The following is a 23,742-nucleotide window of genomic DNA, read 5'->3' as shown; positions in this document are numbered from 1 at the left end:
TCAGGTAGTAAAGGTAGCAAAACATGCACCAAACAAAATGGAATTGTATCAATATAAATTTACCTTATTCTTTAGCCACGAAATAAAAATCTTTTCAGTCATTATCCAGTCGCAGAAAATCCCTAAATGATATATAATGCTGAGAAACCCTCAGAACGAAGAAATTAAAGAAAACCTGTCAAAGAAACCGAAACCCTGTGTAGCACTCCTCTTTCCACCACAGCTCCTCCCGCAATGGCTATATCACGAATAACCATATCCCTTCGACAGATCTAGCTTCCAATTCTAGAGAACAAGCAAACCCAAAGGTCATGAGTCGAACTGCTGACGATTGATCCATGCAAGTTCCCCTTCATGTGAAGATACTGTGGCCAATGGCGCAATGAGGGAAGCACGCAGAACGCTATCGTAGTTAATCTTGCCTGCACAGGGGTGAGATGGTGAATATGCGGGACTGATTTAAGGAGAGCGAGTTAATAATCAATCAAGCCAGGAGGGCCCACGATACAGGAGCCGTCGGCGTTGTATGTTTTGTAAATTAATAACAATTTGTATGTGTCTGTCAGTGTGTGCTCTTGAGAACGCTAATTCAGGGGAATCGCCCCCTCTCCAGTCGATAAGAAGCAAGAAGTTTCACGACATCAAGATGTCCTTCAGCAACAGCAAAATCCAACGGCATGACACCCCTTGAATCGTGAGTTTGCGGATCTGCACTGCCCACCTTCAACAAGAGTTCGACAACCTTCACACGCCCTTCCTCTGCCGCCCAGGACAGCGCGGTGCGGCGCATATGGTCAAAACGATCAACGTCGTTGCGGTATGTTTGATTTAGGATCAACTCAACGCATTCGTCGTACCCTTTCTGGGCTGCAATATGTAGCGCCGTTTTCCCTGACACATCGCTGTATAGTAAGGATGCCTTGTTGGCCAAGAGGAGGGATGTCGCTTCGGTGTTCCGTAAAAAAACAGCTGTATATAACGCATTGCCAAAGTAGATATCTTCATGGTTGACATTTGCTGCCCTTTCCAAAAGCAAGTTTATGAGCTCCGTATCGTTATCAAGAGTTGCTGCGGCTAAAGCACGGTCGCGAGCCGTTATTTCGGGAATCGGGTTCCCATTTCTTAACCAGAGTTTCGTGGACATCCTTGAATCTGTAAGATGTATAAGGGCCGCACCGCAGAGAGATGTCATATAATGTTCTCTTAGTACATCCTTGTTCTGATGGTCATCATGGGGCAGGTTTGTAACCATGTAGTCGGCCGTCGAGCGAACGGCATCAACTAGTCCGCAGGATCCCCGAAAACTGTTCTGAAGTGCTAACTCCAACGTTACGCGAATCATGAATGTCGGATACAGTTGAAGGAAGCCAAAGAGGCCCAGCGATGTATCCAATCTCACCCGCTCAACAAATACACTGAGAATATGGACGTCGAATCTCCCTTACACATATTATTAACCGCAAAATCACAGACCTGAAAAGTTCAAGCAGAATTTAACAGCTTATTTAACTACTTACTGCACACATTCCTTAAGTCTAACAGAGCCCTGAGGATGCGAAGGTCATCATCGTTTTCGAACATATCAATCGCACCCCCACACATCCCTTCAAATCGCACACTGTCCAGCGCATATTGAAAAACTAACCTCCATACCTCATCTGGAAGATACGGAGTGGCTGGCATTTCTGCTGACTGTTATCAAAGGTCTCGAATCGGGCTCTGGATGTATTCCAATTAGGTTGTCTCCCTATTTAATTAAATCCGGTACTATTTGCTCTGCAAGTCGTGTCAATCGCGCAGACGAGATCATAAGATGTTGCCTTACAATGCAACTGCATGAGCTTCTACCCAATGATGGTTGGCTTTCCATCGAAGCTAGCTAGTTAAATAAGCCCCGAAGCGTTCGACCAGTCAGCTAGCCATTATTAAATGTGTAAATGTATACAAACCCCCAACCACAGGACTGATTGCCTCCAGATGTCCGATCCTCTGCTGACTATTCCTAACTCTCCCGCAGAATCAGATTTGCATGTATTTCAAGAGACTCACCAAGTGAAAATAACAATCGACCTTTGGGATTATCCATTGCCTGTCACTACAAAATGTCTATGTCAACAAACCCTTCAGCTCAAACCCAGAGGCAAGCAATCAACCGTTCTCTTGCGAATCAAATAGAAGCCGCTTATGTTGCGCGTCAGAGGGCTCTTCTCCGTTCACGTGTCGCACCATCTGAACCATTCGTTATTGATAGTGCCTCATATGACTCATTCAATGCACATTTGAAGTCATGAGAGCGTGTCCTTGTGGTTCTTGGAGCCGGGTTATCCGCTGCCTCTGGAATTGGAACATATGTGGATAAGGGTGGATATTGGAAAACACACAATGTCCGGCGATTAGGCACATACGGGGCATTTCGCGAGGATTCAAGCTTGATATGGTGGTTCTATAGTGATAGGCGCAGGGAAACTATGCAGGCAGAACCCAATAAGGGACATTATGCCATTGCAGAGTTGGCTAGAAAAATGGGGAATAGAATGTTGACCATGTGTCAGAACATTGATGGCGAGTTGCTCTCATCATTCTTGTCAGATGGATGTCCAAATATTCGGAATTAACGTTAATAAAATAGTCCAGGTCTCTGTCCTCGTGCCGGCCAACCTGAAGCTACTACTGTCTACTTTCATGGTGATTACTTCACGTTTAAATGCAGTTCAGAGAAGTGCACATACACTCGCCGGGACGAAAATGACCCAATTGTCCCAGCCCTCACCCTCCCCAGCACTCATTCGATCTCCGATCCCAATTATCCCCTTCCCCTAGTTACGGAAGAATCGCTTCCCCGCTGTCCCGCATGCTCCTCTTTACTGCGCCCCGCTGTGACCTGGTTTGGAGAAGCCATGCCCGCTACCAAAATTAACAGGATCGATGACTGGTTGCACCGGGTTGACAGCGAGGATCAAATAGACTTAGTACTTCTCATTGGAACTGCTGCTACGGTTCATCCAGTTCTATCGTTAGTTGTCGAGGCAAGAAAGAAAGGCGCCAAAGTCTGCTTAGTAAACCCGGACAAAATCTCTGCGGAAAAGGTTGGCGGCCTGGATGAAGGGAATTGGTGGTTCAGGGGCGGCGCGGAAGAAGTTTTGACAGAGATTTTCAAAGGAGTAATCGGGTCTGAAGAGTGCTCTAGTTCAAATATTGCATAGGAGAGAGGGAACTGCAAGTTGAAAAGCAATTGATTTGATTCTGTTGACCAAAGCTGGCACTTTTGAGGCGTCACATGTTGAGGTTCAGTAAATTGTCGGAAATAGAAACTTTCCCAAGTCATCCATAAACTGTCTTTCAAATAGTTGTCTTTGATCTCGCGTCCTAAGGACGGTTGTTGCATACATGCATATCCATACATACGATGGCAGCTGGAGTGAAAAAGGAAGAAGGAAACTAGTTAACTGTAGTTAATTGATGACATAAGCCCCTGGAAAGACCACCTGCACAGAAATCATTTTCGAGGCGTTCAAGATACACAACAGCCACAGCTTCAATCAACCCCAGAGGTGGCATTTCTGTGAGCCTTGTGTTCCGATCATTTTTGTTGTATAGCTGTCCCTTTGATATATATGCTCCTCATGGGAGTTGGGCCTCGTATACTAACTTTATTCTCCTGATTGCGCTCCTCCAGCGCTATATCCGGCAACATAATGTAAGTGTGTGCGGCCATATATGACGACGCCGTTGCAACAGAATAAGGCTGATATTTTATTTTATTTTATTTTAAATTTTGCGAAGGCCGCGCCTTGTCGACAACTCCCAGATACGATCAGCCTCGCTACATAATCCTCTTCCGCTTCAGCTCCATGCCTACGTTTGGCCGTTTCTGATCATTTGGCCTGTCTTCTTTGCCGTGTATCTCTCTCCCGAACGATATGACACCTACATCCAGGGATCAGAATGGACCTTCGTCTGGGCAGGAACCATATTAACCCTACAGGCTCTAGTATGGCTTTCAACAAAGTGGAACGTTAGCATCGATGCTCTATTCACGACGAGCAAGGCAAAATCGGCCCATTCGGCCAAGCTGATCAAGGTTATGCCTGTTGTTAACGCCGGGACTGCTGAAATTTGCCCTCTATTTCGAGAAAAATACGGCGGAAAGGATAATATCTCTTTTCTTTTCCAGAAGCGCCGGTTTCTATACTCTCCGGAGAGAAAGTGCTTTGCACCACTCTCGTACGCGATTGACGCAGAACCGAAACCTCTCCTAAAGACTTTCCAGCAGAGCCGGGGATTGCAGACGGATAGGGAAATTGAAGAAATTCAGAATCACTATGGAGAGAATACATTTGACATTCCCGTGCCTACCTTTACCGAACTGTTCAAGGAACACGCCGTGGCGCCCTTTTTCGTGTTTCAAGTCTTCTGCGTTGGTCTCTGGCTGTTGGATGAATATTGGTATTATTCACTATTCACCCTTTTTATGCTGGTAGCTTTCGAAAGTACGGTGGTATGGCAACGGCAAAGAACTTTGAATGAATTCCGAGGGATGAGCATAAAACCATATGACGTTTGGGTTTATCGAAAAAATGCTTGGACTGAGATTACAAGTGATAAATTACTCCCTGGAGATGTTCTGTCAGTCAATCGGACAAAGGAAGACAGCGGTGTCGCATGCGATGTTCTCATGATCGAGGGCAGCGTGATCGTTAACGAAGCTATGCTTTCTGGAGAAAGCACCCCTCTCCTCAAAGATTCCATCCAACTTCGACCTGGTGATGATCAAATTGATCCGGAAGGCCTGGATAAAAACTCGTTCTTATATGGCGGCACCAAGGTTTTGCAGATTACGCATCCCAACTCTGGCGATTCTCTTCCCAATGGTATTTCCCCCCCTCCCGACGATGGTGCCGTTGGTGTCGTTGTGAAAACTGGCTTTGAGACCAGTCAAGGCAGTCTAGTTCGCACCATGATCTACTCCACGGAACGTGTTTCAGCAAACAATGTTGAAGCTCTACTCTTCATTTTGTTCCTCTTAATATTCGCCATCGCCGCTTCTTGGTATGTCTGGCTGGAAGGTGTGGCAAAGGATCGAAAACGATCCAAGCTCTTGTTGGACTGTGTCTTGATTATCACTAGCGTTGTTCCTCCTGAACTGCCAATGGAGCTGAGTTTGGCTGTCAACACCAGTCTTGCTGCTCTCAGCAGGTTTGCCATTTTCTGTACCGAGCCTTTCAGAATTCCCTACGCTGGACGAGTTGATATTGCATGCTTTGATAAAACGGGGACTCTAACGGGTGAGGATCTATTGGTTGACGGAATTGCAGGGCTTTCCTTGGGCCACGCAGGCGCAAAAATCGACAAGCATGGAGCCCACACTGATATTATTCCCGTCGAAAAAGTCGCGAATGAAACTACCCTTGTCCTCGCCACAGCCCATGCCCTCGTAAAATTGGATGAAGGTGATATTGTTGGCGATCCTATGGAAAAAGCAACCTTGACTTCTCTTGGATGGGTCCTTGGTCATGATGATGTATTGACAAGCAAGGCTTCCGGGTCATCACGACAACCAGGTCGGGTTCTCGATTCCGTTCAAATCAAACGACGATTCCAGTTTTCTTCCGCTCTAAAGCGCCAGAGTGCCATTGCGACCGTTGTAAGCACCGATCGACAAACTACGAAAAAACTAAAGGGAACGTTTGTTGGTGTCAAAGGCGCCCCTGAAACAATCAGAACCATGCTTGTTTCTACCCCTCCCCACTATGAAGAGACGTTCAAGTACTTCACTCGTAACGGCGCCCGAGTTCTCGCTCTTGGATACAAGTACCTCTCAACCGAGTCAGAGCTTGGCCAAGGGCGAATTAACAATCTGAAAAGAGAAGATGTGGAATCTGACCTGCATTTTGCTGGATTCCTCGTATTGCAATGTCCATTGAAAGATGATGCCATAAAGGCACTTAGGATGCTGAATGAAAGCAGCCATCGTGTGGTAATGATCACCGGCGATAACCCACTTACAGCAGCTCATGTTGCTCGCCAGGTAGAAATTGTTGATAGAGAAGTTCTAATTCTTGACGCACCGGAGAACGACAGTTCTGGCACAAAACTTGTCTGGCGAACTATCGACGATGGTTTTAGTGTTGATGTTGACCCCAGCAAACCTTTGGACAGTACAATTCTGAAAACCAAAGATCTTTGTGTTACAGGCTATGCGTTGTCCAAGTTCAAAAACCAAAAGGCCCTCACTGATCTACTCAGACATACTTGGGTATACGCTCGTGTTTCTCCGAAACAGAAGGAAGATATTCTACTAGGTATGAAGGATGCTGGATACACGACTCTTATGTGTGGTGATGGTACCAACGACGTTGGTGCGCTCAAGCAAGCTCATGTCGGTGTCGCTCTATTGAACGGCTCTCAAGATGACCTGAACAAAATCGCGGAGCATTACAGGAATACAAAAATGAAGGAAGTGTACGAGAAACAAGTAGGGTTGATGTCTAGATTTAACCAACCAGCACCTCCGGTACCAGTGGCTATTGCTCATCTGTATCCTCCGGGACCAAACAATCCACACTACGAAAAGGCAATGCTCCGTGAAGCACAAAAGAAGGGAATTACCGCCGCCACTGCAGGTCAACCAGGTCAAGAAAACGGAATCGCGACTATCACCACCCCAGGGGCGCAAGCGATACAAGTGTCCACCGCAAACTTAACACCTCAGCAGCTACAGAAGCACCAGGCGTCAATTGCCGCGGCGGGTCTCGCTGATAAACTTACAGCCTCAATGATGGAGCAAGAGTTAGACGACAGTGAGCCTCCAACCATCAAATTGGGCGATGCTTCAGTTGCCGCGCCTTTCACTAGCAAGCTTGCAAACGTGATCGCGATACCGAATATTATCCGCCAAGGTCGATGCACATTGGTTGCAACTATCCAGATGTACAAGATCCTGGCTCTAAATTGCTTGATCAGCGCATACAGTTTGAGCGTCATTTATCTTGATGGTATTCGATTTGGTGATGGACAGGCTACCATCAGTGGCATTCTCATGAGTGTGTGCTTTTTGTCAATCTCTCGTGCGAAGGTATGTTTTCCCCAAGGATCTCTGTTTGCGCCTTTTCTATAGACGGAATTCTTACTTACACGCCATTGAAATAGTCTGTCGAAGGACTCTCCAAAGAACGGCCACAGCCGAACATATTCAACATGTACATTATGGGATCCGTCCTTGGCCAATTTGCCATCCACGTCGCAACACTGATATATCTTTCGAACTACGTCTACTCAATAGAGCCGTAAGTTCACCTCATCCTTGATTACCTTAAAACATAGACTTACAAGTTTTGAACCCAACTAACCCGTCCCGGTTTATTTCAACAGTAAAAAGGAAGTTATCGACTTAGAGGGCGAATTCGAGCCGTCCCTCCTCAACAGCGCCATCTACCTTCTCCAACTAATCCAACAAATCTCCACCTTCTCCATAAACTACCAAGGCCGTCCCTTCCGCGAATCTATCCGCGAAAACCGCGGCATGTACTGGGGTCTCATCCTCACCTCAGGCGTCGCCTTCTCCTGCGCGACAGAATTCATCCCAGAACTCAACGAGAAGCTCCGCCTGGTTCCTTTCACCACTGAATTCAAATTTACGCTGACGGGACTGATGCTGATAGATTATGTTGGCTGCTGGCTTGTTGAGAATGTTTTGAAGAGGAACTTTAGTGATTATAGGCCGAAGGATATTGCGGTGCGGAGACCGGATCAGTTGGCTAGGGAAGAGGAGAGGAAGAGGCTGGAGGAGGACGAGGAGGAAAGGGAGAGGGAAATGGCGAGTAAATCTTGATTTGATTATATAGATTGTGTTTAGATAGATGTTTGAAGGTATGGGGAGGAGTTATCTAATCTTCTTTTTGCTTTCCTTCCCCTTTTCCCTCTCCCTTTCCCTGCCGCCCTTTTGGTTCTTATATAAAATTCTCAAACTGCTGCGAGTCTAATGGTATGGTATACTGTACGATGTCTGATTTTCTAATTGATTCTTTCCCTTTATTTGCTTTTTTTGCTTTTTTTCTCTGCTCAAATTTAGACGAGGAAAATGGGTATATATAAATATCTTTATCCTTCTTATCTCTTCCCAAAAATATTTTGAGAGAGGAAAGTCTTTTGGCATGTCCTTTTATGTGGGATTCATGGATTTGTTTTGTTCTCCTATTTCTTTTTTCATGTTACCACTATTGTTCTTCCTATCACATACGTTTTCAGGGCTATAAGACGATATTATTCACGGTGTATGTATGTCCATGTACACCCTGGAAACTGGATCATGGTGATTTGATATTGTGGCAAGCGTAGCTATTGATACAAGATCTTCTCCCAAGTGAATTAGGTTGGATGGCACCACACATTGCGAGATAAAAAATATAAATAGGCATCTAAATTCATAAAATCAATTGATATATATATATATATACCTAGGTAATTAAACATATGTGGCTAATAAAGGAGAATTTATCGTTGTTCACATCTCAAAAATGATATAAAAGGTCGAGTACGAAGAAAGTACCAAGGGAAAAGAAAGGAAAGAGTTATTCATCTATACCTGTAAACTATGAGGCTGCTTTTTTCACCTCCGGTGTCTCCAGGAACTCCTTGAGGATCGAAACTATTTTCTCCAAGGAAGTGGTAGACAGCTCTAGAGCAGCCTGGGATTTGACGGAATCATCACCCAGATTCGCGTAGAAATCCTTGCGGTAAGGGGTTGCCCCCATGGCAGCCGTAAAAATGGGTTTTATGAGGAAATTGTGATACGGTTTGAGGGTCTTACCGTAGGCTACACGGAACGAGGCGGAGAGTTCGTCTGTGGGATTCGAGATGTTGTGGCGGAGAGCTTGGGCGGTGAAGTCGAGTCCCCTATCTTTTTGTTAACTAGGGTATCTATTGTTTTTCCGGCCGCCTTTTGAGCTTTGTAGTTGAGGGAATAGTTCAAAGGGTAAGAAAATGCAGTGATTCGAGCTCGACATACCGCACTAGCCACAGCAGGCCAACGGTGGCGGTGTTCTTCTTTGCTTTTAGTTCATTGAGCACCAGCGCTTGGAGAGTCTCAGATTCTGCTGGTGCTGCAAGTTGTCTGTCTCTGATTTTCTAAGAAGGGATTCTGCAATTAGCGCCAATTATATATATTGAAAATGGGAGCGATAAGGTATGGTTGGTTACCTTGATATTGCCCAAGAGGTCATTCTTGACGGGGGTAAAAGCGACAGACCCCAAAAGATCTGACAGAAATTAACACGAATTAGCTTTCACACGGTGAAAAGAGCACCTATTGCATATAAATGGGAGATATACCAAAGAGCGTTGTTAGAGACTCAGCGGCTTCGAGGAATTCGGTGGTTGAGATGGCGTTGTCGTCGGCGATACGTACGCTGTAAAAGCCTCTGTTGAGAGTATCGAACCAGGTGCCTCCTTGGGGAATAACTTGGGTGCTAGCCATGGAGATATAGATAGATTCTATAGGGGGTATATTTATCAAAATAAACAGGGGAATCTCATTAAAAACAAAGTTCTGTAGAGCAATGTATCCTAGAGATATGTCTGAGGAGGAGGACAAATAAGTCGCTCCTTCAAGAGGGCAATTTTCCTGGGTGCAAATATAGCCAAAACCGCGGCAGTCTCTGCAAACAATGCAAACATTACAAACAATACAAACAGGCACGTTAGAAGCCGACGTCATAGGCGGCTCTGTTTTGCGCAGAACTTCCGACGTTTAACGTCAACCTCAAATTCACTACCTCCGGCCAACTCCTTGTCCAACTTCATCCTCACGGAGTCCGGTATGTAGAGTGTTCGTTCGCCACGTAGAAACCTGCTGTTATGCTGCCCTGGAGGCTTTGCTTTGATGGCACGTTTTCCGTGTTTACCTTTGTTTCCTTGCTATTTCATTCCACTCTAGCGATAATTCTGCAGAACCCAAGAAGAGTCCCAATATGAGTAATCCCCAGGGCTTCAACCAGCCGTCTCCAACTCAATCAGGCACTGGTACCGACGACGGGCATTTCGGGTTGCGTCCTGATTCATACACATCACAGAGACTGGTGAGTTGACTGTCTTGACCAAGCAGTCTCGTGCAAGAAATAATATATGCTTAATCTCTATGTCTTTCTCCAGCGACATTCCTCTCACAAACACCTTCATATCACCAGTCGGCGAACATTTATTGGCCCAATACCTTACAGCTGGTTACAGTCCCACCGTAAAACGTGGTATAAGAAATGGTTGGGGTTGAAGAATTACTCGTCGCGGGCGGTAACCTTCTCTGCAGACACATCGTCAAATCGTGCAAAGCAACGTCAATTGACTAGCTTTCTTAGTGTTTCAAATAGAGTTATTCAGAGACAGAGTTTTCCTCAACCAGAAGACGTATATGGTGGTGACGAGCCGGTCGAAACCACGCCTGTTGCCCCTCTTGATACAACACAAGAAGCACCGGTTCCAACCGACCAAGGCCAGGACCATCAGGAGGGCCAGCAGAAGAAGAACCCCGCTCCGCGAATAGATATTGAAAACGAGCAACGAGCGAGCTCGGATCACAAGACTACCCCCTCAGGTCAATCAGGTCCGATCGTGAGGACATCTTCAACAGATCATGGGAATGTAGAGGAATATTTTACTCCGCATGAATCGTTACGGGAGACGAGTAGGTTTAAGCTTCTTTCACCCACAGACATGCGAAGTCGGCAGTCTGAGTCATCAAATGCGAACCAGATCGTTCATCGTCGATCTGAGCAGGTCGATGATCTAGTCCCCAGCCAAGCCCCCAGCCAAGCCCCCAGTCAACCAAGTGAAGAGGCTTCTTCACCCTCGACATATGAAGCCGCACCCCTGGATCGAACAGACTCTACTCAATCCTTAATATCCCATAAACAGCCAACTTCAGCAAAACTAATATCAAGGGGGTCTTCAAGGCGTCTCCAAGCACAATTATCCCACATTGATACCGTTCCCACGGGAGTGAGAGACATGAATCAGCGCCCAAGCGACCACCGGATGTTAAGTCGTATAGCCTCGGGTATGTTTAGATTCCAGCATGATGGGACCACTGTCGACACGCGACAACCCATGTCATTTAGAAAATTGCGGCCTCGAGAGATGCTCAAAGACCGAAGTCGAAGATTATCACACGCCCGCGATGGTGAAATCATTAGAGCCGAACGAATGCTGGTTCGAATTGATGTCACAAAACTTCATTCACTTCCCCATGATTTCAGTGAAAACAATAGCATCAAAATAGAGACGCGAACTTTCGAAAAGTGGAGGGAGTTCCTTGTTGTGTGTCGCCGGAGAGCTGATGAAGAGACTCCTATCACCTTACAGCTCTACAAAACTAGAGTGATTCCTCAGGTGCAAGTCTCCCAGGTGAAGAAGAGTTCATCCCATGAGATTCCCCTCACCTTTGGATTTACGAAACTCAACCTGTTTTCGTCCCTTGATAAAACAATCGTGCTTTGGCACCCTGATGAATACGGGACTGTGATGTACATCATACGAACGAAATCAGCGGCTCATTCAATGGAGTGGTACACATTTCTTCGCACAACCCTTGGATGGGAGCGTCCCACTCAACTGGTAGTTCATGTCCCTGACCTTGATATTGCCGTTCTCATCAATAACCCATTTTCTCGCTTAGAAAATGATCGCAGCCATATCGGCCAAGATGATGATGAGAGATCCTCTGCGCTTCTTAGGACTATGGCTGATGAACAGGAAGTTGCAGCTGGGATAATTAAAACCTGCATGAATACATTATCAGAGTGCCCTGAGTGGGCTTCTCTGCTCAAAGCATGGCTGGGCTCCGAAAAAATGGGTTTGGCTTGGCGAAGGTATGATAGGTTGGAGTGGGTGCATGGAGCAAATGAAGAACGAATGTATGGAACAATTGCGATGCAGACATCCCATGAGCTCGAACTACAGCCCAAGCGGCATTACCCCACGAGCATAAAACGCACAGGAGAAGAAACAACAGAAGAACCGTCCCCAGTTGAAGGATTCTTAATTTTGCTTACATCACAGAAAGGAAGACACCAGCGGTTGGGGAAAGTGTACTCTCGACGACTCTATTTCACCTCCCAGAATCAATATCTCTGCTTCTGCCGGCCAGCGAAAGCCACTCCAGCGCCTCCACCTCGATTACCAACTATTAACGGGTCCAATATTCCAAGTGCATCACAACTTTCCAAGGACGCTCCTATTATCTACACTATCGATCCGTATCCCCTTGAAAATAAAAGAATCTCGTGGCTTTTGAGTGGGGAGCAAATTTCTCGAGAACGGCACGATGCCGAAGCATACGCCGAGAGCAAAAGGAATCTGGAAAATCTGGAAAGATCTGAAGGCTACTTTGATCTTTGTCGGGTATTGGAAGTACGGATTGGTCATCAAAACCATTTTCCTGAAGAATCACATATCAATGGGGGTGATGTTGAATTCCACGACGAAGCGAGGGATACTAGACAATTAGACGGTCCAGGACATCAGCAATCCCAATCTAACCGATCGTTTGACTTGGTGATGAGTGACGGACTTATTGTAAACTTCCGTGCCTATGATATGCAGACAAGGAATCAATGGGTTGAGCGACTTTCCGCTCTTGTTCGATACTGGACTGCTCGAACTCATGACGATATAGCCATTATGAAATCCATCCGTCGGCAAAACCTAAAACAACTGAATATAACCGAGGGCCAAGAATCCAGGGTTGGGCAATTTGCGCAGAGCTGGGAGGTGTCTAAAGCACAGGCATCACCAGAGCTGTTCAACATGTGCGGGGTGTCGGGATGTCGAGCAGTTAAGGTAGGCCTCGTATCATTCACAACGGCTAATTAACCATGGCCTTAGCACAACAAGCTGACCCTCAACTTAGATGTCTGGTAACTTGTATTGCAAAATCCGTCGCCGCTCTGCATTCAGAGACTGCAGCGTGATCCTAACTGAAGGCCAAATTCTTACTTTCCAAAGCCATCTCCGTAAACTCTCTGGTCAAGAAATCCCGCATACTCATCAAGAACGCCAATGGGCCCTAGATCTCCGTGACTGTTATATATACAGTGGCCTAGTAACCAGCTCTGACCTCCTTTACCAAAATCACACCATCGACACTAATTTACCAGGCCAACGTGCTTCGCCTCGTCTCTATATCACCGATGGATGGACTTCGTCAGACGAGGATATAGCCACGTGCTTCGTGGTCTGGCACAATGCGCGGAAGACCGTTTTCCGCAGCCAGGAATGGCAAGAGAAGGGGAATGCCCTGGCACGGACGAAGTGGAAGCGGGTATCTGCCTTGGGAGTCTCAGGGAGATCTATCGTGTTCAAGGCGAGAAGTAGGGCTGAGCGAGATATGTGGGTGTTAGCTATTGAGACGGAGATTGATAGACTGCAGCAGCTGGAGGATATGCGGATTATTTCCAAGGACCAGTGAGCTACCTCTTTGTCGGTCACGAATTTCTCTTGGGCGAGGTGTTTCTATATTTTGTAGCAACAGACTGCGCTGAGAACGGAGTTTCTTTTCTTTTTCCGGGTGCATACACTTGCACTTTCAATCCATTCCGGGCTCGATTGGTTTTCATGTATGAGGATTGTTAGCCGCCCTCCGGATGCCTGCTTTTTGTGGGTGTACTCAACACCAGCGATATTATCTCATTGTATCAATACATCTCCATTTCTCAATATTCGATATTCAACCAGAGAAGAGGGAATTTCCATGAAGCAAAACGCATCTCAAGCCTAGCAGCTGGTAGGCCTAGCATTCCTTTCACCCTAAAAGAACAATAGGAATAATATACATGTACAGAAGGATATATAGAATAATATAATACACAGATCCACCACTCCCAAATATCCTAAAACCTCACTCCCCGTCAAAAGGCTTCTCAATTTCGACCGCATTCTCCTGGACCCTCGACCGCTTCCCCGCGCCCTCCCCACCTTTCCGCACCCAATCCTCCCACCTCAACATCCTCAGCCGCGGCCAAAGCACACACATTACCTGCCCCGAAATCAAAGTCATCGACACGGGGCCATACGTATTACTATCTATCGTCTTCTTTGTATCGTCCACATCCCCTTCGACCCACACATGGTTCCAGGGGACGATCTGTGAGCCATCCTCATTATGATCGCGCGGAACAACGCGATCGCCTGGAAGGGCTACTATGCGTTTTACGGCGGGTTGGGATGGGTTGAGGTGGGAGCTGTTTATATTTGGGTTGGTATAAGAAAACCAATAGACGAAAAGAAGAAAAGAAAAGTAAGGGTAGGACATATAGATATATTTATGTATGTATCTACTTACGGGAATGTAATGACCATCCCCCTCCTCAGGTCACTCGCCGGATTCCACTTCTTCACCAATATCATATCCTTGACTAAATGCGTCTCTTCATACCCCTCATTCAAATAGGGTTTCATTGACGACCCATTCACCCACATCACCTGCACGACGTGTTCGGAGAGTAAGAAAAGTCCGCCTACTGCAAGCAGGCCATAACTACCCCAGCGACGAGCTAATTTCCGGAAGATAGTGAAGCGAAAAGAACTGAAACTGCGGGGAGGTGGCTTGGGTTGTAACGAAGATGCTATCGTCTGCGGGTGATTTAATGATGGAGAACGGGAATCAGGAGAAGATGAGGAGGAGGAGGCAAGTTGTTCTAGGATTTTAGCGTATCCTGCCGGGTCGAGTTCGTGGCTTCGGAGGTTGGTTTTCACATATGTTTTGTCTGATGGGGCGTCATATATGGCGTGGGAATACGACAGAGAGGGAGATGTGGGAGATTGTGTTCCTTTCCTTGGCTTTGGTATAGATCCTTTGCTAGCGGGAGGGGGTTTGACAAGAGGAAGGCCTTGTTCGGGAGGCATGGCTGGGCTGTTGGACCCGGCGAGCTCAAGATCGGAGCGCTTGCTGTTTCCTTTGTTCAGGCCGTTGTTAGTGAGCGGGACTTGCCAGAAGGTTGGTTAGTAGTCAGCTAAGGGTATTGGGGTATAACAGGTGTTTGTGGGTGGGTATATGCAAGCTCAATGCGCGGCGGAGATGTCTTTTGCGACGGAGTATCGTCCGCAGTGACGATCTGGATATTTTCTGAGGTTCATTCGGTGTTTGCTTCGTTTGTTCTGTTTGCTTGGTTTGAGGGGGAGGAAAACTAGGGTTGGATCATATGACATCACTCGATATCCCATTCACGGGATATCGATGTCGCGGTGAGGACTATTTCCAGTGCATACAATCATTCTTGAAAATTAGATTTCTTTCTGTATTGGATATTGGCAGGAGGGTCTTTCTTGGTTATTTAATTCTCTCTCGATGTATTCATAGTTACTCCTGATAGGATCAAGACAGGACTCGTTGCAAGCAACCACTGAATAGTTATTGAGACTGAAGTGCAGTACATGAATAAAGATGAACAAACACAAAATGCTCCCAGCTTCCTAACGCCTAATACGCCTAATATTGCTCTGATCCATCCGTAAACCTTTAATGTTTTCCACATTAAGGGGTGAGCAATCATATGATGAAAATCAAAAGTTGGAAAAGTCAATACCAACCAGCTAATAAAAACAAAGAACGTCAGAACATTTGTAACCTTCGTCTTTCGTATATCGTTTCATTTCTTCCCCTCCATAAAATCGCTCTCCTTGAGGTCTGCAGTGCTGGATACAACGCTTTGGACTTCTGCAGAAGTAGGAGTATCGTCCAGTTCAACAGGCTCTTCATCGAGCCGCTCTACCGCTGTGTTGGTTATATCATCCTGGTCAACCTTTTCCCAGTCATCCTCACTCCTCTCGTCAACTTTGTCAAGAAATCGGCTGCTGGAATCATCGGAGCTAACTTTGACCTTTTTGGCATCCGGTTGGCCTTCTAGGGTGAGTTCTGAGGTGGGTGGATCAGGTAGAGTCGCTGCAAGTGTTGCTGGCGAAGACGAGGGATGGAGCGGTGCTGCAGTGGCCTCGTCCGTTGCCATTGAAAGATCTTGATCAGTTGGTGGGAAATACGCTCTGTGAAGTCTCGCAGTTAGTTCATATTTGAGTCGTAAAGGAGATTAACAAGGCAAACAAGCAAACCAGTCACTCACGGAAGAAGAGCACGGTAAGCATTTACATCCTTTGGTTCAAAAGTGCAAAAGATTACTCGTTCTGGGGGAGAAGATCTGGCTTCCAGGAAATGTTTGACGGCACGAATAGCCACCTCTGCTGCTTTCGAACTCGGATATCCGTACACTCCAGTACTGATTGAAGAGAAAGCAATGCTTTTCAATCCATTTTCCGCGGCGATCGTCAAACTGCGCATGTAGCAACTGCGGAGAAGCGATTCCCTATCTTCATCCGCCCAGTACATGGGCCCAACTGCATGAATAACTTTTCTGCATGGAAGGTTATAGGCATTGGTTATCTTAGCATCGCCAGTCATGCACCCTCCCAAGGAACGACATTCTTGCCAAAGACCACGACCAGCCGCACGATGGATTGCCCCATCAACACCACCTCCTCCAAGAAGAGATTTGTTTGCTGCGTTTACAATACAGTCAACCTCGAGCTTGGTTATGTCGCTGGTAATAAGACATATCGAATTATTAAGATATTGGGATGGGTTAGCAACGCAAGGACTTTTCGAGGGAGCCAAATGTTTAAGCTTGTAAAGGAGAGATAAATTGGGAATTTCAGATATTGGGATGCGAGAAGACGCCATGATGTGCTAGCAGCTCCGAAATACAGTCTCAAGTTGCAAAACTGAGAAAACCGAAAGAGCGTTGGCAGAACCGGAGCTCTTCTCTCTGTGACTTGAGTTCGGAATTGAGACCGTTCCAGACAAGAAGCTTGAAAACAGTTCAGTTGTTGAGAGCCACTTTTGTAGAGAGGCCAAAAGGCTCCTAGCTCACCCTTCAGCTGACGGGAGGAGCTGAAGCTGTTGGAATGAGTTCCAAGGGCCCGTCACGGCACGTGATTCTGTATGGATGGATCCGGTTGGATCATGTAAGCTTCCCAGCGACACAACATGATTGGCCCATTCAATCTTGACGAGCCACAGAACTCACATGATGTTTGATCCACGCACACACAGCTGAGATCTTATCTGATCTCGTATACAGAGATCGACAAATGGCATCTGGTCAGCCCCGCGGCATTCGTCCCCGAGAGATAACTGTTAAAGCAATTAATCTTTCTATACTGCCCATATATGGCAAAAAACTTAACATTGTCTCTCAAAAATGGACATCAAAATTCGCCCGGCAATGGAATCAGATCTCCCTCAAATGCACCCTCCATCTTTACCCACTACGTCCTAAATACAGTCATAACATTTCTCATTAACAAGCCCCCTCTCTCATACGTAGCGGATAAATTATACACTACACAAGATCGAGGGCTACCATTTCTCATTGCCGTGGAGCGGCCTGAAGGGGCTAACACCAGCAATGAGGGGGACACGCAGGAGAAAGTCTGTGGATATACACAGGCGTCCCCTTTCAGGGGCCAACTGCTTGCGTACGGGCCTTCCGTCGAGCTCTCCCTGTTCTTTTTGTCCATCCAGACTATCAGTCCCAAGGCATCGGAAGTAAGCTCCTCTCATCGTTGATAGAACTTCTGAAGGAGACGAAACATCGCGCCCGAGAATTTGCGGGCGATCTGGAGCATGAAGTCTGTATTCAAGACGGATTTCCGGTCAAGAATGTACTGGCTGTTATGGCTGTCGATGCTGAAAGGAAGAACGGGGGCGAAGGCTTGAGGGATTGGTTATGTTCAAAAAGGGTTTGTGGAGAGAGGAAGGATGAAGGAAGTGGGATTCAAATTTGGAAAATGGTAAACTTTATACATGCCCTTAAGGCCCTTGTTGTTGCTAAGCCAAGTAAGCTCAACAGATGATTACTCATTTCACTGATACTCTCCATAGGGTTGACACGATATATCTCCAGTACATCCTATAGTAGTAGTAGTAGTTGTTGTTGTTGTTGTTGTTGTTGTTGTTTATAGCTGTGCTAGATTGATAACAACTTGTTATCCTGGTGTCGATTAAAGCGAAGGGTCAAGAGAAATCAAATAAAAAATTACCTGGGTAAAATGTTCTTGTTCACCAGCCACTGCATATGGAATTATGTTGGCCCCTCTTTGACACAACGGCTAGCACCTTATAATTGCTCCTCCTTTCTCCTTGCTTGGATTGTCACATCTGGCGCTAATTCCCAAAATGGAGGTCAACCTTGGACTTCAAACATGTCATCTGTAAATCAACAGACCCATCTATGTCCATGTTGTACGCTGCTCTCTCGAGAGCGGACTCAGGCATATGAATTGACAGTAGTTAAAAGTCCGTCCTACGGGAGAACCACCAACAATACACTTCAACGAATGTGACGCACTCAAATTCCAAGCTTGTACCTTATATAGAACCAGGAAGATCTATCATTCACCGCGATGACACATGAGAATATACTTACACACAAATTGATATTTAAAGGGTCGAGCAGACTAACCGGTCTGCCCAGCAGATGGATTAGTTATAAATCCCCGTTCCTGTCAATCGATGCCTGTGTATCTCATGCAAGAACGAGACGGTGGTGACTTAAAAAGGCCAGACATTGGAGGTGTCCGACATCTACCACCCACTTTGAATTTGAATCTCCCACGAAGTTGAGGCTGGCGAGGGTCCGTTGAGTACGTCTTCTATGGGAAGACTCAAGTACCCCTTCTCACTTAATCGGCTTGAGCATGTGAGAGATATTTCTCTAGTTGGGGTCAGAGCTCAAAGGAAAAAAACAAAAAGGGGTGGGGGGAGAAGGGCGGATCTATGTGGTGTCCCGCTGCTAATTCGAGTGAAATTTGGTGATATGAGACTTTGACTGATTCCAAAACAAATCAGCTCAAGTAAACGCAAATATCAAATTGCAAATCAAATGGCATGATTTCCGATTTGCGAACGTCTCTCGAGATACATGACATTCTTTGGAAGAGAGGTTGCAAGGTCGTTGGTTTGAGGGGTTATGAAGATCAACTGAAAATGACAAATTTTGCAGCTTCACCGTTCGTTATCCGTCAAGAGTATTCCAAGGTTGTTTATGTTATGATTTGCTGACCCACGCATTGAGATTTTTCGGTCGGTTTCTGGAAATTGTTTCAGCCAGCCACCACACGATCTTACCACGTTGTGGTTGCGGGAGATCCATAGATTTATTCTCCGACATTTCCTCATTTCTTCTGGTAGCAAAGTCAAGAAATAAGATTACATTGCATATAAGGTATAACTAGAAAAAAGCCGACTGAAATTCCGTGTTTTCACTCCAGGGTGATAATATATTAACCGTTTAATAACCAGGGGTTGCAAAAGTGACCCTTATCACGGAGATTGGCGACAGAATTGAAGCCACAGTTGAACAGCTTGGATGTGGGCTGATGGAGAACAACATGCCTCAGGTTTACCTCAAAGCTGACGCTTAAGGATCTTTCTCCAGCTTCAGAATGCTTACCAAATGTCAGTTTCATTTCTCAGAAGCCTTCAGAAAGCGGAGAGCGTGACGGCACACATGCCTACATTGCAACAAATCGAGGACAGGATTGCCACGCGCTCCATAATTAGAGCGATACAGAAATTACTCTTTTCACATCTCAACGCTTCGGCATTTATCTGGACTATCTGTGCAATCCTGCAGTGTGAGCCCCTGATGTCAATAATTCTCTGCCAATTTGGTTTGCCTGGCTAAGACTTGAGTCAGGGTTAAATCACCATCAGTTTAAACACCTCCTGGAGATTGGCGGATCTTCTAATGGAATGAATTAACAAAGGTAACCTGGTGAGAAAGTCTATCGAGCCATGCCGTCACCATCTCTCGCTGGACCGTTGAATATATCTTACATAGGATATCATTAAACGAGTGACGGACAGAGTAATGGAAACCTGAGGAGACGTGTTAACTAGAAAACAGTTATCTAGTGATCTTGCTCTCATCCATGCAACGTAGGCAAGGATTCAGTAAGTCTACTGCGTATTTCCCTCGCTTCATTATTCTCCTGGGCTAACAATCATCCAGGCACTCACCATCAAGGCTGTGAGATTTTAATCCAACTCTCAGTGTGCTGGAACCAATACCTTCTCACCCACCTAAATCCATTCAGCTCAAGATACGATAATTGGATAAACAAAATAGAAAGGGGCCAGGCAAACATCCAGGAATCCAGAGTCAGCAGTACTTGAACAGGCGATCATCAAAGAGATCGAGCAGCTGGGTCTCGATCCACATCCTATTTCCACCAGCCAGGGATCAAAATCCCACCTGAATCACAATTCCTGATCCCCCTTCACAGCTAGCATCCTAGCCTTCCAAAGACCACAAATAGCGATTGCAAAGGGGATCACGGACCCAGTGTTTGTTATTTATTTCTTCCCCCAGTCAAGACACCGAGCTGAGCAATCCGTCACATGCGGTGTTAGAATTTACCGACATTTATTGTCGAAAACTTCGAGCCACCACAGACATGCCAATAAAAGAAACGAATCAAAGGCCACGAGCAACAAATGCCCTTCCAAGTTTGCTTCTCTTGTCCCAACATTCCTTATCCCTGTATCCCTGCGGAAGAATATGATGCTCCATTGTTCCACTTTCCAGTCCGCCAGTGGTGCGATGGCGAAATGACAACTTGTCTCCCCGGGGACCAATTTTTGCGCCTTTGGCCCACATGACTAACATAGCAATTGGTATTTACTTACCCTTCAACGCCAATGTAATCATTACAGGGGCTATCGTTTTCTGTCAAGATCTCCAAGGATGACACCCAGAAGATAATCCAACGGCAACTTTATTTGAGAATCGAAATATATGAGATTAAGTAAAGGCCAGAAGCCAGCATTAACTTCCTTTCTTCGCTTAGTCGGTTAGATTGATGTTGTGCTCCATATGTGGTGATATGCGAACCGTCATGTAAGTTGGCTCATGACACAGTCATTTATGTCACTCCACGGCTCTGCATTTTAGCGACGTGCTTTGGTGATAGAAAAGAAGAGGACGACTTAAAAACTATATTATTCGAAGTCATAGGTAGAGAGAGCTACAGGAATAGTCAATGACTGCATTGAAACAGTTAGTGGACACCTTCATCAGTGTTGCACATGCATCTCTAAATTCAGGGGCAAACGCAATTGAAGCTGAAGCTTGATTCTCCAAGGTCTTCATGCTTTTTTGCTCTTTCGTACTGGATCCGCGATACAACTCAAGGTAAAGATCCCTTCGTGTTCAAATAGTTCAATTGATAGTCTCCGACTTGCACCCCTGTTTGGAGAATTTCAAATACCGGCAGGTTTGTCAATGGAAATGAGTATCAAATATCCCTGAAAATGCAAATTATGGGTCACTCAAGGCGAGTAAAAGGAAACAAAATAAGAATGTTGACGACGAAACCAGGCTGGCGATTGTTTGGTTGCAAGTATTTTCAGTACTTTCACAATCGCCGAGGAGCCTGCCTCAAGCAACTTTGAGGAGATGTTAGTATCCGAAATGATTGCGATGCACCTGCACACAGAACGCGTTGGGAGTTATACGCAACTTACAGACTCTGTGCTTCTACAGGTTGAATATCTCCTTCTGTGCAACTGAAAAGCTTATATTTTATACAAAGCTTCAAAAGGTAGAGAAAGTACTTGACAGTTTTCGTGATACACAGTTGTTGGTTTCATATCACAGGCAGCTGTCACTCACGCTGTGAGATTAATCAATCACCACAACTTTCCGTCAATTACTGCCGTTTCCGATGACATGCTCGGATGATGTATGACGAGTCCCTTCTAGCACATGAGGCTTGTGTATGATGGGTGAATCGCTCACAAACTTATAGGCCGGGTTTCCTGCTGAATCTTGTTAAGAGCAAGGATGAGTGTGATTTGAGACTTGTAGCCCATGGACGTAACAAGGAAGCAATCGAGAGGTGTGTGTATACATACGTAAGTTGAGCATGTATTATTTAGTTGTGTATGTATTTAAACTCATCATGGTTGAGCAGGACAGCATGTAATAATACCACAAGGTGACGTTGTAGATCCAGTATGCATATAATACTCCGTGTGAGACGCCATGGGGTAATCTAAGGTAGCATTGTTGGTCACCCAGGTCAAGTTTCTGAGGGATCCGCCTCACCCAAGGTCTGATTGCCAAAATGTATCACTGTGCGTTTGCAGGCGTTAAAGAGATTTGCTGTCAGAAGTTGCAGCAGATTTATTTTTTGATTCAACCGGTTAACCTGGCAAATAACTAAAGGGCACCAGGAGGTGATCGCTCAGGAGCTAGCATTTTAAGAGGAGCAAAGCAGGTTTTGTAGACGCGGAAGAACGAAAGTGGATACATGCAAAAACATAACCAGCGAATGCACAACGGGAGAGTCTAGTTTTGACAGGAACGGGAAAGGATTGTATGAAGAAGAAATGAAATTCGTAATGCAATATCGGGAAGGCTGCAGAACTGATGACCTATGTATGGCATTTCCACCTCATTGGATCCATCCTGAACATACAGATATTAGAACTCCAAGTGGTGTTAGAAGGCGGATGAGATGCAAATAGTGATAAATCTTACCACAGCGCAAGATTGGTGCCATGTAGCATAAACTGCGTACGCCAACTACGTCTAGCTTGTGATATCCTGTCCATGAATGTCAGAGGTCATACTGAAGTCCTCATACATATCAACAAGCTCTGCTTGCTCCCGCAATTTTTTTTTTCCACAGGTCATCTCATGGCGAGGTTCGGGATGGTCTCCAGAGACCTGGCTACCATGAATGCCAAATATCCTTTGAACGTCCCACTGGACAGGGATCTCCCAAGTGTCAACTCCCCTTGCCAGCCCAACCCTTGAAAACTGATCATCTCCACCTTTGCAGTAGTTCCTGAAATCGCCATTGCGGATCTATGCGAGAAGTCAGCTCTCTCGCATGAATATTTGAAAACATCGAAAAGACCTTAGCCCGAAACGGATTGAAACCGGCAAGCCAATATCACGGCCCTTCATTGCCCTTCGTTGCCCGTCGTCGTTCTCGATACACATTGGAAGAAGCAAACACTTCGGCCCCTGAAATTTTCAATTTCACTCTTCCCCGTCGTTTACTCTGATCTCCACATTCCCCCAAGAACCGCTCTCTTCGTCTCCCCTAACATAGAACAAGAAGTTCTGTCCTTGGCACACAAAGTTTGACAGGGGTAAGAAGTAAACAGACCGGGACATCCAGGTATCTGATGATGATTTTGGCACAGTGCATATGTTTGCATACAAATCGGAGAGTGTTCCATCTTGCATATCCTATTTTTGGCACCCTAGGTAACACGCCCTGGATGCTGCACCTTCGCTATTCATCCTCTTCATTCCTCTAGTATGACCTCGTCACACCAAGCAATCCAAGCAATCAGTCGGGACGGATGTGACAGGCGCGGGGGCCGGTGTGAAATTGTGGCGTTGGGGACAAATCGTCCCTGACTGATGAGACCAACTGAAGGAGAACCAGTGGGTCGTACCAATTTCCCTATCCTTGATGCAGAACCACCAGGAGATCTCGATTTTCCAACCGTGATATCTCAAACACACTGGAAGTTTGGAAAATGAGAAACCTGAAAACAGGAAACAGATCCCGGCAAGAATGTAACCCACTTGTAACGGCAAAACAGACCAACACGATCTCGGGAAGCCTGGTAAGAAATTAAAATACAGAAAAGCGGGAACATGTTGACGATGGACATGT

General features: G+C 45.9%; 8 protein-coding genes across 8 annotated transcripts; 3 read left to right on the top strand and 5 right to left on the bottom strand.

Annotated features, from left to right (window-relative positions):
• Positions 1–589: 589 nt before the first annotated feature.
• Positions 590–1,683, bottom strand: PAAG_05829 (hypothetical protein; the record flags this gene model as incomplete). Its single annotated transcript, XM_002791995.1, has 2 exons — positions 590–1,440; positions 1,518–1,683. 2 exons carry the CDS (start codon positions 1,681–1,683, stop codon positions 590–592), a joined length of 1,017 nt encoding a protein of 338 aa, XP_002792041.1.
• Positions 1,684–2,108: 425 nt separating this feature from the next.
• Positions 2,109–7,831, top strand: PAAG_05828 (cation-transporting ATPase; the record flags this gene model as incomplete). Its single annotated transcript, XM_015845690.1, has 7 exons — positions 2,109–2,250; positions 2,317–2,509; positions 2,630–3,169; positions 3,677–3,697; positions 3,784–7,075; positions 7,150–7,286; positions 7,372–7,831. 7 exons carry the CDS (start codon positions 2,109–2,111, stop codon positions 7,829–7,831), a joined length of 4,785 nt encoding a protein of 1,594 aa, XP_015699916.1.
• A 760-nt stretch (positions 7,832–8,591) lies between these two features.
• Positions 8,592–9,475, bottom strand: PAAG_05827 (glycolipid transferprotein HET-C2; the record flags this gene model as incomplete). Its single annotated transcript, XM_002791993.1, has 4 exons — positions 8,592–8,895; positions 9,008–9,126; positions 9,199–9,257; positions 9,331–9,475. The coding sequence occupies 4 exons, from the start codon at positions 9,473–9,475 to the stop codon at positions 8,592–8,594; spliced, it is 627 nt and encodes a 208-aa protein (XP_002792039.1).
• Positions 9,476–9,968: 493 nt separating this feature from the next.
• On the top strand, positions 9,969–13,459 carry PAAG_05826 (PH domain-containing protein; the record flags this gene model as incomplete). The annotated part of the gene is made up of 3 exons (XM_002791992.1): positions 9,969–10,076; positions 10,150–12,831; positions 12,902–13,459. 3 exons carry the CDS (start codon positions 9,969–9,971, stop codon positions 13,457–13,459), a joined length of 3,348 nt encoding a protein of 1,115 aa, XP_002792038.1.
• A 429-nt stretch (positions 13,460–13,888) lies between these two features.
• Positions 13,889–14,895, bottom strand: PAAG_05825 (peptidase; the record flags this gene model as incomplete). The annotated part of the gene is made up of 2 exons (XM_002791991.2): positions 13,889–14,231; positions 14,333–14,895. 2 exons carry the CDS (start codon positions 14,893–14,895, stop codon positions 13,889–13,891), a joined length of 906 nt encoding a protein of 301 aa, XP_002792037.1.
• Positions 14,896–15,638: 743 nt separating this feature from the next.
• Positions 15,639–16,720, bottom strand: PAAG_05824 (MACRO domain-containing protein; the record flags this gene model as incomplete). Its single annotated transcript, XM_002791990.2, has 2 exons — positions 15,639–16,029; positions 16,107–16,720. 2 exons carry the CDS (start codon positions 16,718–16,720, stop codon positions 15,639–15,641), a joined length of 1,005 nt encoding a protein of 334 aa, XP_002792036.1.
• Positions 16,721–17,209: 489 nt separating this feature from the next.
• Positions 17,210–17,895, top strand: PAAG_05823 (hypothetical protein; the record flags this gene model as incomplete). Its single annotated transcript, XM_002791989.2, has 2 exons — positions 17,210–17,587; positions 17,623–17,895. The coding sequence occupies 2 exons, from the start codon at positions 17,210–17,212 to the stop codon at positions 17,893–17,895; spliced, it is 651 nt and encodes a 216-aa protein (XP_002792035.2).
• A 4,742-nt stretch (positions 17,896–22,637) lies between these two features.
• PAAG_05822 (hypothetical protein) lies at positions 22,638–23,054 on the bottom strand (the record flags this gene model as incomplete). Its single annotated transcript, XM_015845689.1, has 2 exons — positions 22,638–22,916; positions 22,992–23,054. 2 exons carry the CDS (start codon positions 23,052–23,054, stop codon positions 22,638–22,640), a joined length of 342 nt encoding a protein of 113 aa, XP_015699915.1.
• Positions 23,055–23,742: the final 688 nt, after the last annotated feature.

The sequence above is a fragment of the Paracoccidioides lutzii genome (genome assembly GCF_000150705.2).
Source record: "Paracoccidioides lutzii Pb01 unplaced genomic scaffold supercont2.16, whole genome shotgun sequence".
Lineage (NCBI taxonomy): Eukaryota > Fungi > Ascomycota > Eurotiomycetes > Onygenales > Ajellomycetaceae > Paracoccidioides > Paracoccidioides lutzii.
Note: the sequence above shows the minus strand (reverse complement) of the source record. Positions and strands in the feature narration are given on the sequence as shown.